We start from the raw sequence: 16,636 nt of genomic DNA on the forward strand, positions 1-16,636 counted from the left end.
TCTTACCACCAGCATATTAACACTCCCATTGTAGCGTATGGAAGGCACTCCATGTTCTCTAACACATGCTAGAACATCTTTAGACGCTTAAGTGCCTGTAAATTTAAGATCAGTAGAGAGCTGCTGTCCTGTTTTGTTTAGAGGGTAATGATAATGGAAAAAAATCTGCGCTCAAAACAGATGCAAACTTTAAAAACACTCTCGATCTCCAGTTGATTGAACCCATGGATTCTGCCAGCCAAATCCCAAACCCTTGGTGTCTCCTCCAAGCAGCCAAAACTAAAATCGTTGCAACAACATTATCACGGACAAAGACATAAATAAAAACGAGGCTTTTGAAAGCCTTATCAGAGCAGAAAATGAGCCCACTGAGATAGATTCCCCAGACTCAAGCACGCACAGGACGTGTTAGTGAGATCTCCTGGGAAGCTACAACTGCAGGGATGGATTGACTGGTGAGAGCTGCAGAACTGTAGAGAGATTGGACTGTTGTAGGCCCAGAGACTAAGTACCGTATCTAGGACTAATTCTAGCCCTCTCGAACATTCCTTGCTTACCTTTGGTTTGGAACTAATAACTTATGACTAATAGATTTAAACACCCAACCAACAGACAAACAAATAAAAACCACCTTTGGAATTAATTAGCTTAAAAGACCACAAGTTTCCATCATCCCAAAAGCTAAGAATACCATCAGACAGCATTTGGGCCTATGGAAAATCTTCTCCGTGCTCACTGCAATCCTCTCTGGTGTATCCCCCGATAAATTTTAAGCCTGCCTTGATTTGTGACTTTCCTGATCTGTAAAACTCTAAAACCTCATTAAACTGCTTGAACTTTGGAACATGGAATTGGGGGCAAGGTAGAGCTACGTCCCTGGCCCACAGTCACTAACACTTGGCTCCAGAACAAACTATTATTCCCTTAAAGATGAGAGCCATAGTTCTGTACTGACAGACACTTCCCTCACATATGTTGTTAGGAAGCAGGAAAACTCATTCACCTTTATGGGCGACATGGCACAGGTCCTCCTGCATCTTGGAGAACTCCGACGAGGCTTCAGAACCATCCGAGTAAGACTTCTCTTCTCCAAAGTCCAGTGTTGACAAGTTAGGATTGGAGGAGTGCAGTCTCACCGGGCCAGAAAAAGGTTTAGGGACCTAACGTGACAGCACAGGGAGAGATTTCTGTTCAGACTAGAGCCTCCATGACTGGAACTGATTAAGGGGGTATCTTAGAAGTGTCTCTTCCTGCCAAGGGATTAACGCCAAAGAAAAATGAATGAAAACTGGGGAGATGCTCTCCCCGCCACTGGCATCCTATAAAACTATGAATGGGCAGGAAATCACATGCTGTCTCAGACACGGTGGAAACTTCACAGTCACGAGTTGAAAATGACAGTGAATGTTCCCATGTAACTAGGCCACCAGAGCAAATCAGTTCCCACATGACTTTCTTCACTTGCACCTGGAGCTTCTGGAAAATGAACCAGCTGCTCACGTTTGCGCACGAAATGTTCTTTACTCGGAAAGCATCCCCGTTAGCTCCCAGGGCTGACAAGAGTTTCTCTAAACGCTCCAGATTCCGTTTGGTTCTAACGTTTCCATCTAGTATGTGACCTTGACAACAGGTTAGCTGTCCCTGGGAAAGACGGCTCCTGGCACCCAGAATGGGGGCTCAGGTGGGGGGCTGGGAGTTTGAAGGAAAAGGGCGAAAGGGCCTGTGGAATAGAGGCTCAGGCCTGTAAGCGCTGAGAGAAGACAGGTCCACGAGGAGGGATTGTAACAGAGGTAACTCAGAGGATAGGGCCACAGCAGCCGTCTCGCAAGACACACTAGAGCAGGGAGCATCACAGACAAAGCTAGATGTTAAAGAAGGAAAGACCCCAAATTCTCACAAGCGTGGCAGCCCCTCCAACATCAATCCATTTCCCCTTCAGAAATTCTCCCCTGCCCAAGTATTGTCATGGCCTTATCCTTGTAACCAGAGGACCTGTTATTAGAGTCATCTGTCCACACAGGTAGAGAGATCAACTCCACGACCTTCACTTTTCTGCCCTAATTGAGCCAGAGGACCCTGCCCGTGGCGTGCAGAGAGGCGCCATGCGGAGGGCAAGCCCTGTGACGAAGCAAAGGTTACCTGCAGCATTCCTTTAGCATCTTTGCCAATAGCTCTGGACCGCCACCTCCTGTGCGAGCGCTTTTCCTTTTTGGGACTTTCAAAAGCTCCACCCTTCATTTGAAAACAGGAGAGAGAAGAGAGCACAGACAGTAAGATCCACCAAAACTACAGGGACAGACGCACAGCAAAGTGACCACAGCCATCCCCTCGAGTTGGGCTAAGGCACTGGATAGAGGACATCCCATGTTAGTCAGATGTGGGGAACAAGAGAAGACAGAGGGTGAACTGAGGAGCAGGCAGGCTGACCTGGATGGCGTTGATAGCTGGCGCCGAGTATGTCCGATGCAAGACGTCCATGCTTTCTAAGAGCTGGCTCATCTCCAGCAGATAAGTGTGGCAGTGTGCCAAGTCTGTGGGAAGAGGGGCAGATGCTCACCACTGTCCAGGAGCACCAGGCTCTGTCTGCCATATCTGACTCCCCCCTTTACATTCTTTCCCCCCACAGGAAAAGCCATAGATTCTAGTGGTTTACTATAGGAATTGGGCTGCCTCGATTGAAACCCACTTGTGAACTGGGACACAAGTTCCCTGTTCTTTGGTTTTCTCTTGTGGGGAATCCGGATAATTACACATGTAGCTACAGTGCTCAGACTTAAATCGATGTATTCAGAGTGCTCAGAGGAATGTGGCCTACTGCAGGAACTCAGAATACCCCAGCACTGGCACCCCTAATCCAGCAACAATAGGCTCTAAGTTGTACCAGGATCCAGGATGACCCTCCACAGATGGGCCTCAGATGACAGAAGGGCAGGATAGACTAGAACATGGTCACTAACGTGAGCAACAGTCCACTCCACACTGGCTGCCCTGGCTGCCCTGGCTGCAGATGGGGATTCTGCTGAGTAATGAATGGGCCACAAGCTCAGCATAGCAGCTCTCAATCTCCAGAAGCACAGCGTCACCTGTGCGCCCATGGATCTTAGGCTCTATCCCTATTTCCCGATTCATGCATCTGGGTTGGGCCTGGGAATCTACATTTTAAAATACCCAGGCCAGCCTGCTGATGCTGGTCCAGGTACAATGTTCTGAAGACCGTTTCGACAGTCAATCAGTGGAGCTAGTAAGTGACATTGTGGGAGGGGTAGAGACTAGATACCCACTGGAAACTACATCTCATGTAACACAGGGAAGGCTGCCACTTGACAACTTTCTCCAATAGTGGCCCCAATTCAAGGACATACTTTAGAAACAATTTTGTTTGTCTGTCTCTTTCTGTGTGTCTATATGTTTGTATGTGTGTCTGTCTCGGTGTGTCTTTCTGTCTGTGTATCTTTGTGTGTGTGTTTGTGTCTGTCTGTCTCTGTGTGTCTTCGTGTATGTGTGTGTCTTTCTGTCTGTGTATCTTTGTGTGTGTGTGTCTGTCTCTGTGTGTCTTTGTGTGTGTGTGTGTGTGTGTGTCTGTCTGTCTGTCTGTCTCTGTGTGTCTATTTAGCCTGTCTGTGTGTGTCTATCTGTATCTGGGTGTCTGTGTTTGTGTTTTCTGTGTCTTTCTGTCTGTGTCTGTGTGTCTTTATGTGTGTATAGGTGTGTCTGTGTGTGTGTGCGTGTGTGTGTGTCTGTCTAGCCTGTCTCTGTGTGTCTGTGTGTATCTTTCTGTCTGTCTGTCTAATGTGTGTCTGTCTGTCTGTCTCTGTGTCTGTGTGTCTTTCTGTCTGTCTGTCTAGCCTGTCTCTGTGTGTCTGTGTGTATCTTTCTGTCTGTCTGTCTAATGTGTGTCTGTCTGTCTGTCTCTGTGTCTGTGTGTCTTTCTGTCTGTCTGTCTAGCCTGTCTGTCTCTCTGTGTGTCTATCTGTCTGTCTCTGTGTGCCTGTGTGTGTCTCTTGTTTCTGTGTTTGTCTGTCTAGCCCGTCTGTATGAGTCTGTCTGTGTGTGTCTTTGTGTGTATGTTAGAACATGCACACTACTATACCCATTTTGTTTTTAAAAAAAGGTCTCTCACTGGCCAGAATCTTATCAAATAGTCTAAGTGTGCCCAGCCCCAAGGGATCACCTATTTCCAACTCCTTATGGCTTGGATTACAAGCACACATGACCACATCTGGCTTTGCCTGTGGGCTTTGGTAATCAATCCCAGACTCTCATGCTTGCACAGCAAGTGCTTTATAAACCAAGCTATCCAGCTCGCAACCTCTTTTTAACTCAAATACTCTTTTTAATTCAAAACCTTTAAGTTCCATATGCTCCAGGCCTCACCTTAGACAATTAAGCCTGACCTCTCTCTCCCACTGGAAACCTCAGTCTGGCTCTCCAGATGAGCTTAGCTAATTAGGGTTGAGAACACTGAGTTGCCTTGTGGAGGACTGATCCACCCTGCCTCCTTGTCAGACTCACTCAAGGAGTTCTGGGACCAGGGTCACCGGGGCAGCACCCCAGACTAATTTGAACAGGATGTTTGGGACAGAGGCATGGGCACAGGCACCCCCACACTTTAAAGGGTCCAGATAGCTCAGCAATTAGGTTAAGGGTATATGCTACTCTTACACAGTACCCAACTTCACCCCCACTGAGCAGCTCCAGGGGATCAGATGCCCCCTTCTGGCCTCTGTGGGCACCTGCACTCACATCCATCACCCCCAAACACATACCACACATAAACATAATTTAAAACAATATAAAAATCGTGATTCTAGGTTGGGGATTTGGCTCAGTGGCAGAGCGCTTGCCTAGGAAGCACAAGGCCCTGGGTTCGGTCCCCAGCTCCGAAAAAAAGAACCAAAAAAAAAAACAAAAACAAAAACAAAAACAAAAACAAAAACAAAAATCGTGATTCTAGTGTAAAGCCAGGGTGTAGAATGCCTACACTGGGCTCTCCACCTGGCCACTTACTCCCTTAAGGACACTGATTCCTCATCTTGGGTGGGCAGCAGAGTCATTTGTTTGCATTTGGGTGCTAATAGTCCCCACCCATGGAGATATGATTTCTGTCTCCAGGAGGAACTCATGCACCCATCCCAGGACTAGACAAGGAAGTCTTTTGCATCCAGGTGAAGACACTGAGCTCTGTGGGGAGAGCATGTGGGCTAACAATGAGACCTTCATTAGCAGAGTAAGGGATGGAACGGAACGCAGAGGAGTGACAGCAAGGACACAAATGGCCATGAAGGTAATGCCAAGGGCACTCCACTGCAGCAACACGGCAAAGAGAGACACAAGAGCTCAGCTGCTATCTACGCGTGTGAAGGCAATACCAAGCACGCATCCACAGCGCCACAGAAAAAACAGACACAGGAGCCAAACTGCTACCTTTCGAGCACTTTTCCATGTCCTCTGAAGACTGTAGCCAGAATGGAACTCGTGTGTCCCCACCACAAGAAAATGACAAATTGCTTCCAGCTGGAAATGAATTCTGCTTTGATAGACTGCTGCGCTGTTCATGGATGACAAGAGCAGGTTAGAAATCTGGCCACTACCCCAGCTAAAGCACACCATGCTATATGGCCCTCCGCAGCCATCTTTATTTTCTTCTATGAAATGATGATGCCACGGTAACATTTGGGAAACAGTCCACAGTCCTGTGCGGTTGTACACAGGCTTAGCTGCATTCGACAGCCAGGTAGGAAAAACAAGGTCAGTGTGGCTAAGAGAAAGCCACAGATCAGATCAAGGATCCCAGATGGCTCCTTACCCCAGCTCCCTGCCTTAATCCGTGCTAGTTATATCCTGGATCTGTTACTGGTCAAGAGACTAACTGGATACCTCCACCCCAACCTACCCTGTTCCACCGATAAACCTTCCCTCAGACTCACTCCTGGGATGTCCCTCTCTGTTCTTTCAGGCTTGTTGCTGGCAACACAATCATTACCTTCCTACTGGAAACAGACTCGAATACTCCCGGAGCAGAGTCTGTGACAGAGGACCCTGGGAAAAAGTGGTTGACATCCCGGGGAAACATGGCGATCTCATTCTGCCGGTACATTCTGTGGTGACGAAGCTTGGACACCCACTCGTCAAAGACGTCTTCTGACTTTACCTGCAGGGCGTTAGAAAGAGAGAGGTCGAAGAGAGCCAGCCACTGGCTAAAAAGGGATCAAGGGATCAGTTATTTATCAAAACGACGTGAAAAAGAAGAAAATGCACTTGTGTCTTGGTTTCATTTATGTGGTCTCGGAGACCACCCGAGGAAGACGCACAGTCGCAGAATACACACTCGTCTCCTGTGAGATGTTCTAACCACCACACAACTTCTAAGAATGCAAACAGGGCTAGTTTTTATTAAACAACAAATGAACTAAAACTCGCATTTATCTCTTAAAATACTTCCAAGTTCTCTTGCCTGAGACTTGCCCACTCCCTGCTGAATGTATCAGTTCTGTTCATCACTTAAATGCCTGCAGCTCAGACTTTATGAACCAGTCTGAATGGAACTGACGTAGTAGGTGTTTCCTGAGGTAGTGGCCTATGCTCGTCTAGTCTGTGCAGGATACATGGCTGGAAGGAACTGCTAACACACGTGCTGGTCAACTGAAAACCATTTCGCCACTTTCAGAAAAAGGAAAAGTATCTGACAAAGCATTGCAGAGTACTGCTCTTGTTATTTTTTTAAAAAATGATTTATTTATTTTATATATATATGAGTGCTCTATCTGCATGCATACCCGTGTGCCAGAAGAGGGCATCAGATCTCATTACAGTTGGTTGTGAACCACCATGTGGCTGCTAGGAATTGGATTCTGGACCTTTGGAACCACAGTCATCTCTGCAGCCCCCAATTATTGTTATTATTATACAAATATTTATCCATCCCCTCCCCAGCAAAGGAAATATAAATATCCACTTTCTAGGAAGAATGTTTTAGTTGACAGTTTTTATTTGTTTATTTGAGGTGGTATATTGTCATGCAGCCCAGCAATATGCCTCTCACCGTGTAGCGTGTTGTACTACACTCACTGTGTCGCACAGACTGGCGTCAGACTTGCTATGTAGCCCAGGCTGGACTTGAGCTTATGAAAAGTCTTCTGTATTAACTACCTAAATGCTGGGATTATAGGCATCGCACCATGCCTGCTGTAACTAATAACTTTTCTCAGGAAAGAGTTCAAATGCTCATAAAAGTGTTAAAAGAAATGAAGCAATCACTTCTATACTACAGACATCTTTAAGCCAGTATTTTGTGTATCAAACACACTCATAATTTCAAAGTGAAAAGTGAGATGCCTATAGATTAGGATCTGGATTCATTAAGTGTAATTTAAAATAACCCCCAAATATGCCAGGTAGGCCAGTGGCCGGCCAGGCCGGTGCTGTGACCATCCTGACTACGGCTGCAGCTGGGAAGGAGCCTGCGCAGACAGAGAGAGGTAGCAGAGCTCAGAGAATCGGGACTTCATGTTGCTCAAGGTACCTGAAGGTTGAGGCTCTTCCTTAGCACAAGTCTGTAGGAAGCCACAGCACAGACACACACACACCTATCTGTCTCTTCTGCATTGTGAGCTCCTAAACTGACTGCACTTCCCAGATGTGGTTAAAAGGAATTTTGTAAGAATCTTCTGTCGTCCTTGCACTGATCTGCTTCCCAAAGCCCTGAAAAACCAGTGCCCAAGGTGCTCATTTTGACTCATTTTTTTTTATTGGATAAACAAGAAGAGAAACGAGGTACTTTATTAAATAACCAACCACAATCTGTCACAGGCCCTGCAGCAATTCCAGGACTGTGGCTGGGCGACCACTGCTCTTCTGCCCAGACTTCTTGGGTATAAAATGAGAGAAAGAATAAAGCTAGGTTTGGTGGTGCATGCCTGTAACCTCAGTACTCAAGGTTTGTGAGTTCAAGGCCAGCCTGGGCTATACATCAAGACCTTGTATTGATGGTAGGGAGGAGTGAGGTGGGAGGAAGGGGAGGGGTAAGACGGGATAGGGAGACCTCGGCGAACATCCCTTACACTCCAAGTCAGAACTGATCCTCAGGAATGAATGAGAAACCAAGCAGAGCTTACAGTGAGCTATAAGAGAATTATTGCTCTGTCTCATGATATCAAGTCCTATGTATCTTAAGACATTTTAAGTCTTTAAAAAGTAGAAATGAATGATAGCTTCATTTTTCTAAAAAGAATTACAAATGGGCAGGGAGTCATTATCTCCTGACCATGTGAAAACACAGAAGGAAGATTCATGGGACCAATACAGGTAAACAGTGCCAACTCTCCCAGCAGAGATTAACCACTGAGGGAGGAGCAGAGGGGTAAGGTGTGTACACACACACACACAACACACACACACACACACACACCAATATATAATTTATTATACTCACTATTAAATTATAAATTTTATAATGTTAATTATTAATTACTATATAAATAATTCCTGGCTTTCCCCTCCTTTCCTTTGCCAGTTATTTCACTGAGGAGATTTTCCCTGTCAATAAACACTTGGAAACACTTGAGGACAGTGCACGTTGTTAGCACATGACACACCACTGGTGTCCAGTGGGTAAAGGCTGTTAACTAACACCTGGGACATTCTCACAGCAAAGCATCTTCAGGTCACGGTGTAAGGGGAACTGCTTTACACACTGAACTAACCCAGACCCAGAGTTCAGGGTTAGGTCAGGGGACAGATGTGAGACACACATGCTAGGTGAGGACAGGGACAGGTGAGATCTTCGGTTATCCCAGCCCTCAGCCCCATTCCCTAAATGTAAAGCAAGCTGACTAAGCAAATCTCAACGTATATCCATTCAGGCACTGCCTAACCATTAAACAACAATTAAACTTATTAAATTTATTGACCCCCCAAGGAATTATGACAAACCTTAAACAGATACTCTTTCATATTTTTACATGTGGTGGGGGTAAAACAAAAACAAGACAGGGCTTTTCAAGAATTAAATGACTGGTCAAAGTTAAAGGGCCAGTAAGCAATCACATAAGAGCTGACATTGCCCTGGGCCTCGCGCTTGATGTTTCTATGATGTCACCCACCTTCAGGAGAAAGGCAGTGGGTAGGAAGCATTGAGCCTTAAGATTTCCCAACTCCCAGTTTAGAAAAAAAATGACATTTCACTACAATATGAGGATTCTAACAAAGTCTTTATAAAATTGGCTAAAGTCATAAGTCAGGGCTCCACACGGTAAACACTATCCTTCGGAGAACATATTTTAATCTAGGGTAAATGATTCTATACAAAAGACACACAGCCTGGGGGAGGGGAACATGAAGGTGCTTTTGTCACTGATTGCTGTCACTGGGGAGGAATGGTAACATTCGGGAAAGGTGACAAGGACATTGAAGGACACTAACTCTTTAAGCAGTGTGAAGAGAGGATTGGTTCTACACAGCTAAGGAAAACCTGGCCCATCCTGACATCAACAGTATCCCTTAGGGACACGTTGGTGATCAAAACTGCCCACCCATTGAATGGATGTCCCCAAATCATCACCAGCAGTATGGGGATGGCCCGTCCATCTCAGTAAAATGGCTCTGCATGGCCAAGCTGGGGGAGTAGGACCTGCAGCCCTGGAGACTCGGGACGCTGACGCTAGAGACTGCTGTAGCCTAGGAGTTTGAAGCCAGGGTGAGAAAGATAACAAGACTCTGCCTCACACAACTTCCCAACCAACCAGAGCCCTGGCAGTGGCTGGGAGGCGGGAGCCAGGCCCTGGCTGAAGCCTCACCTTCAGGTGGTAGATGTGCTCCTCGGTGTCGAGGTCTATACATTTGGATGACTTCTTCACAGACATCACGGAGAGCCCCACGTCAATACTGCCGTGCAGCTTCTCTCTCTCAATCTACAGAAGCACAGGGAGGACTGCTTGAGAGTCACAGTGGTCAACGTGGTTGTAACATCCTCCCCAGCCCCTCCCCACCTCATCTTCTACAACCGCCGACGCTAAACCTGGATGCTATGACTGATGGAGCTCTCCATGCAAGCAGGACTCAGTTAAGAGTTGCACATGGACTGCATTCCTTTTCTGAATGGGAGAAGCACTCGACTTATTTCACAGGTGAAGAGGCTGAAGGATAAACATGAGTTTCCATAGCCAGGATGCAAGGGAAGGAGCTGAAACTCCATGAGTTGGAGTCCATGAGGTGACTCTACAGCAATGCAAGAACCATTGCTGTCCCTTGGAATGGGGCCTGCTGTCTACATTAGTCCATAAGTGACTTAAAACAAAGAATGTAGACAAACTAGGGAGGACTCAAATGGCTGTGAAAGAGGAGAGAGCACCCTATGAGATAGGCCCGCTGGTCACTCAGAACCCTCTAACCAACCTCTAGGGTTAACTCAAGAGGAAGTCCACATTAGCCATGGCTTTCTCCACCAAGCCCCTCAGTCACCATGAGAGTGGGAAGGACACTTCCCACATGCTCTGTTTCCGTAATTAGCTAAAACCAGAAAGACCTATAGAACTCAGTAAAGGTGTCCTGCCCCTTCTCCTGGTGGTGAATGGAGCCCACCCAGATCTAAAGCTAAATGGCAGGGGTCAGGGTGGGTGTGGAAAAATCATTACCCATAGAGCACTGTGGCCCCGGGCTGACCTCAAGCACCCTGCACACTTCTTCAATATCATGCTGGGCTAAGAAGAAGACTTACATCAGTTTGGCTCTTGGCATATTTCAAGATTCCCTTTTCCAGGCAGAAGAATCTCTGTGGGGAAACAAACAGACCTTAGCAAGACAGACATGCTAACATCCCTCCTCTGGTCTCCAAATTCAGATAGAGTATGAGTTCTCAAAACGTAGTACTGAGACGGGTGGAGTGTGTGCCCAACAATGAGCAGCCACCACTGATGTCTTACCTTGTGCCAGCCTTTTAAGGGCCACTTCCTCTTTTTCAGCAAAAATCCTTTCTGCGCAGGCGGCTCCTGGGTGTAAGTCATCTCCCCTCTCAATCCTTCCACCACTTCCCAGCTGTCCTGCTCCGACGGAAGAACAGAGGCTAAATGTCACACCTTGAAAAGACAGTACCACGGAGCAGCAAGCTACCAGAGAAATGACCCAAGAGAGAGAGCCTGGGCACATTTGATAAGAAGACATGTAAATTTAACTTCCACCCATTCCTTAGACTTTATAGACTCAAAGCTGTAGTTTAGTGGCATCAAATTAGATTTTTTTTTTTATTCACTAATTTTTTTTCTTTTTTTTCTTTTTTTTTTTTTCCGGAGGTGGGGACCGAACCCAGGGCTTTGCGGTTGCTAGGCAAGCGCTCTACCACTGAGCTAAATCCCCAACCCCCAAATTAGATTTTTTTTAAGCTCTCTCTCTCTCTCTCTTTTTTTTTTTTTTTTTTGGTCTTTGAACCTTGACAGCACAGTCAAAGGGAAAGATCTTACTATAAATTCTATTTTTGCTCACTTTGATGTCATCTCACAGTTACTGTACAGTCAGCAGAGGAGGAGGAGGAGGAGGAGGAGCAGGAGGAGGAGGAGGGGGAAGATGAAGAGGAAGAGAAGAATTAGGTCAAATACACATGGAATGCACACACTAGATAACAACCTGAGTCTGGATGCACACACTAAATATAATATAAGATATTTGCACGTGGGTAATAGTTTTGCATACATGATTCTGGAGAAGATCTCTTATAGACACTTTGGCTTTGAGTCAAAGCTCCAATCCCTGGGCAGATGGTCCAGCCAAAGGGCAATAAGTGGACACCAGGAGTTCGACCATGAATCTGGATAGCTCCAGGGCAGAGGGCAGGGAGAGGCCCCGCTGGGCTCTTTTCCAAGTTTCCCAAAGCCCAGCACATCATTTCTAGCAACCGGATCCTTCCCTACATTAACAACTGAACTCTTTGATAATCTGCCTTTTATCTGAGCCCTTGTCACTGTGAATGGAGATAAAGACACATCCTAGTTTTTAAAAATAACCACTGTAGGTATCTCCGAATCTGGAGCTGTAAAAGGGATTTTGTCAATGGTTAAAACGGGGGATGGGGTGGTATTCAGTGTTTCATTTAGAGAAACTTTTAGGCGAGGTAGCAGCCTCAAATGGGATTTTGTTATAATAACCATCAGCAGCTGTCCAGCCACTCAGATATGCCTAGACAAAAACTGGAAAATGTCTACTTGGCGATAAGCAGCACACTGTAAAACACCAAACGATCCTGAAATCATTTACTTCGGCTTGGAAAGTCACTGCTGGAATTAACTGTGTTTTTCCTGTTTAAGTGCAGTGCCTCTCTAAGGCCCTGCAACAACACCCCTCCTTCAGAGGAAGCTATTCCTTCACCCCCTCACTCCACCACGCCAGTGTTCTGCCTTACTCATGGTAACTTGTATGAGGTTTATCCCTCATGGGCAGGAGCCCCTTGAGAGCACCTTCCCTTTCCTCCCGTCTTGTGAACAGCAGACTCCTGATAACCAACTCCAGTAAGGCTATATTGTGCACATCCAAAGTGTGCCCAGTGCCCTTGAGTCAAATGACTGTTTTCAAGTTACATACAACAGACCAGGATCTGTGTAAGACGGTTGTGGGGGTATCATCACATGAAAACCCAAGGCCCAGCCCTCTGGAAAGCACTCAGTGGCTCAGCCTTTGGAGCTGCCCTCAGACTCTCAGGCAGAAGGCACTAACTCCAGAACAGCTGCACACATCTGCTCAGTCCCTCTGGTGCTCAGTGCAAATGTCAGGAGGGGTGAGCCTTTACTCCATGCTTCCCAAAATGGCGGAAACGTAGATACGGTCTCATCTGTGGCTGAATGGGAAAGAAGAATAGAATTTCAAAAGTGGCTTTAGTGACTCAGGTTAGAAAGGAGGTGCCCCAGAATTCTGGAGATATGGTTTACTCCTCCCAACCAGCCAGCACGAAGGTCAGGGGGCTACAGTAGGATCGCTCTCCCTTCAAGTCAACAAGTAAGGGAGGGCGTGTATTTTTTTTTTCTTCCTGATAAATATCATCTGTTTTGTAGGTTCTGTCTTCTTCCTAGGTTAAGAAACTTGAAAATGTTGGCAGACAGAAAAGCTTGATTTAGCCCATGAAAGAAGGCAGGGTGGCTCTCCTTGGCTGGGAGAGAAGGCTCAAATGCCTTTCGTAGGTCCTGTATTCATTCAAATGCTTGCTTCTTCCCAAGTCACCAATGAGCTGGCAGGTGATGGCTAAGAAGCAGCCTCTATCACTAAGGCTCACAGTGGCCTGAAGCTGTTCTCTCTGAGGCTGGGGAACTGGGGCACTGTTGATTGACAGTGTTGGGACGAAGTCTTGCATCTCGGCTTTAACTGACGGGACAGTGAGACAATAGGAAACTTCCTGACTCCTCAGCCTTGCACAGTGACAAGGGTGTCCTACATCCAGAAAGATTCTGCAAGCACCATGAGACATCTTTGTAAGCAAGGATCTGCTTGATGTCAGTTGACCAGAAAGGGTTGGGGTACAGCTCAGCTGGGCTGTGAGTCTGCTCAGCCATAGTCAACCCGGCGGTAAAGAAGTCACTGTGTGTTACGAGATAATTTACCCTTAATTAACTCATAAATTTACCCTTTAATTAACTCATAAGTTGTTGATTTTTCACTTGAGCCCCAGGACATTGGTGTTTTCTTTCCAAACTACCATAGAGACCTTCTTGACCTTGTGTACAACTCCAGCAGTGTGGTACAGTACATGCAGTAGCCACTAAGAGAATTCTCCATGTGGTATCTGTTGCAGTCTCCAGTCAAGGAAGTAGATTAAACTCTTGAATCAAGTAAATGACACTAAGTAGTGGGCTTTATAAGAAGGGGTTAAGTTGTAGTCACCATCCATAACATGCCACCCGAGTCACAGAAATATTAAACACGGGGGCATTTTAAACACACAGATGAATGTTATAACAACCTCACAAAAGGACTGGAGAGCGCATTCTAGAGCCACACAACCATGGGCCTTTTCTCAGTTTACTGACCTAAATCAGTCCATAGTAGACATTAATAAACGCCCTGAAAGAGTCAGAAACTGTTACTGTGGCTGATGTCATAGCTGACACATGCTTTTTTAAATCAGGCTTAACCCTTGTATAACCCTTCAAGAGCATGTTGATTAGGGTTCTTCTTCTTCTTCTTCTTCTTCTTCTTCTTCTTCTTCTTCTTCTTCTTCTTCTTCCTCTTCCTCTTCCTCTTCCTCTTCCTCTTCCTCTTCCTCTTCCTCTTCCTCTTCCTCTTCTTCTTCTTCTTCTTCTTCTTCTTCTTCTTCTTCTTCTTCTTCTTCTTCTTCTTCTTCTCCTTTTTTTTAATGTAGAAAGCGAGGAAGAGAATTAGGTAAATTTCCTGATATGGTTAAGTTGCCAAGTGCTACAGCCAGCCCATGGCACAGCCCATGAGGTTTTAATTATTCTGCTCTCATTGTAAAGTGTTATTTTCCCCATCTTCAGATGTATAAATTCCAATGATGAACAGGAAAACATCCTAAGTGGTAAGGGTATATTGGGGGTGAATCATGGAACTGGCCCCCGTCTAAAGACAAGTGGAAGAAGGGGCTGCTCAGAAGCCTTGGGTTTGCTCAGAGCTCCTAGCCCTCTGGTCACACGTGTATCAAGTGGATAAGAAATCAGTCCGTGAATTTCACTGACGCTAACCCTTTGCCCCTTTGTCCCTTCCCGCCTGAACTCCTGCCTAACCTCCTTCTCTGGTGAATTTCTTTCTCCTCAAACCTTCTCTTCCCTGAAGAAAGCCCATCTCTCCTCTGAAAAGAATTAGTAATAATGAAAACCCAGCTTAGCCTGTGCTTGTCCAGCTAGAACGTGGGTTCCTTGTCTTGTTGATTATCATTTGTGTCCTCAGTAAATATGAACTGAGCAAGTCTGAGAGCAGGAGCCTATGGAAAGGGCCCTGAGTGCCCACTAAGTGTATTATTCAAGTGAATTGCTTTTCAGAGCAGAAAAAAAAAATCAGATGCAGGCTGGGGAGAAGTTCAGTGGACGAAGGTAGTTATTAATCAAGCCTAAAAACTTGAGTTCAACCCTGGAAGAGGAGCCACGGTAGGAGAGAACAGACCCCAGAAGTTGTCCTCAGATCTCCACACATGGCCAGGGCAATGCATGTGTGCACATATGTGTGCCTAAACACACCTGTGTATACACACGGAGAAACACAGAAACTCACAAACACAAACCGATGTAATAAAAATAAATCTGAGATGCCAGCGTTCCAGGCTAAAGGGAGCGGCACGTGACACCCTTCCACTCACCATGCTGATTTGAAGATAGAGCATGCACCCTGAGTGCAGTGAATACCCGAGACACATTACAGGACAGATTGGGGCCACCACAGACATCAAGGTCCTGCAACAGCTAACTCTGCTCACGGAGCCTAACACTGAACCCAATATCCCTGGGTTAATGTCTCATCCTGCACAGATCAGACTGAAAGGTCATCAAGACTATGAGACGGAGAGAGAAAAGTGGCTGCAGTTTCTCAAGGCTTCTGCTAAAGCTCAAATGAGGCCGATCTGGCCGTCATCTGGCATTGAGTCGAGTCTATTTTACAGAACATCTAAAGAGTGCCAAAGATAGAGAGCTGCTTTGTGGTTAGAAAGGCAGCTAGGCACTGATTCATGCTCTGGAGTGGGCCAAGTTCATTTCCATAGTGCTGAGTGCACGGATTGCAAACGCTGCTCCCTTCCAGCCCAGCTGCGTGCACAGCTCCTGGGCAACTCGCACATGCCCAGTTCTCAGCTCCCCGGCCTGTGATATCAGAAATAGAAATGACTGCAACTTTCATTCTTCTGCAGCTGAGAGGTGTGGACTGAAGAGTAGGTTGTTCTAACTAGTCTGTTATCTGTGTACCTGGTTTTTAAAGCCCAGAAGGCAATGCTCAGCATCAAATCACGTGGCCGAGGACTGCACCCATCATCAGTGAGATTAAAGGCATTTTGATCTTGTAAACCTATCACGAAAGGCTAACGCTCAGTTAACATTACCTTTCACGGTTTTTCTATGAGCACATGAAAGTACCTGTCAGCAAAACAAGCTGACGTCACACCAACTGTGTGCTTAGGCTGCAATCAGAGGGCTGGAGTTGCCTTTCGCGAAGTGCCTTTCTCTCAGCTAAGGTTTTACAAGCACCAACAGGCCAAAGAGCAATAGAAAGAAAAAGAAAAACAGTCAGAGGCAGATTGGTGTGTGAGGGTCAAATGCAACAGAAATCACTGGGAGATCCTGTGAACACACACCTCAGTCTGCAGGTGGGGGAGGGACTGTTGGTCACTGTGGCTGGACCACTTCCAGAAGCCCAGGCTGTCTTTAAGAGCTCCAAAGGATGTAGACTCCAAGGAGAAAAACCAAGACTGATGAGCAGAGCCCCAAGCCCTTAGAGTCCAGCTCTGCAGGACACCATCCAATAATCAATCAACAGGGAACTAGCTGCTCCAGGAAAGAGTGCTCCTCAGTCCCGGGAGTGTTCCATCAGAGGGAGTGCTCCGTCAAAGGCTAGTGGAGCTGGCCTAGGAGGACAGAGGGATGCTAAGTTTGAGTGAGAGAGGTCAGAATAAATGAACTCTTAAGAGCTCAACTAAATCTTGTCAGAAACCCTTGCCCTGGGA

The 16,636-nt window shown here is 46.3% G+C and overlaps 1 protein-coding gene across 29 annotated transcripts in view; it reads right to left on the reverse strand.

Annotated features, from left to right (window-relative positions):
* Osbpl3 (oxysterol binding protein-like 3) overlaps nucleotides 1-16,636 on the reverse strand; it is a 176,689-nt gene that overhangs the window by 53,696 nt on the left and 106,357 nt on the right. For 16 of the 29 annotated variants that reach the window (NM_001427811.2, XM_087658082.1, XM_087658083.1 and 13 more), the window contains 8 exons: nucleotides 10,920-11,036; nucleotides 10,715-10,768; nucleotides 9,795-9,908; nucleotides 5,984-6,151; nucleotides 5,425-5,548; nucleotides 2,428-2,531; nucleotides 2,140-2,232; nucleotides 1,004-1,160 (listed from right to left, as the gene is read on the reverse strand). In NM_001427811.2, coding sequence (NP_001414740.1) covers nucleotides 1,004-1,160; nucleotides 2,140-2,232; nucleotides 2,428-2,531; nucleotides 5,425-5,548; nucleotides 5,984-6,151; nucleotides 9,795-9,908; nucleotides 10,715-10,768; nucleotides 10,920-11,036 — 931 coding nt within the window. Of the gene's footprint in view, nucleotides 1-453; nucleotides 1,161-2,139; nucleotides 2,233-2,427; nucleotides 2,532-5,424; nucleotides 5,549-5,983; nucleotides 6,152-9,794; nucleotides 9,909-10,714; nucleotides 10,769-10,919; nucleotides 11,037-16,636 lie in introns of those variants that run through there. The other 13 variants (XM_087658077.1, XM_087658101.1, XM_087658097.1 and 10 more) reach the window with 2 other exon arrangements.

This window comes from Rattus norvegicus, chromosome 4 (genome assembly GCF_021556685.1).
Source record: "Rattus norvegicus strain SHRSP/BbbUtx chromosome 4, alternate assembly SHRSP_T2T, whole genome shotgun sequence".
Lineage (NCBI taxonomy): Eukaryota > Metazoa > Chordata > Mammalia > Rodentia > Muridae > Rattus > Rattus norvegicus.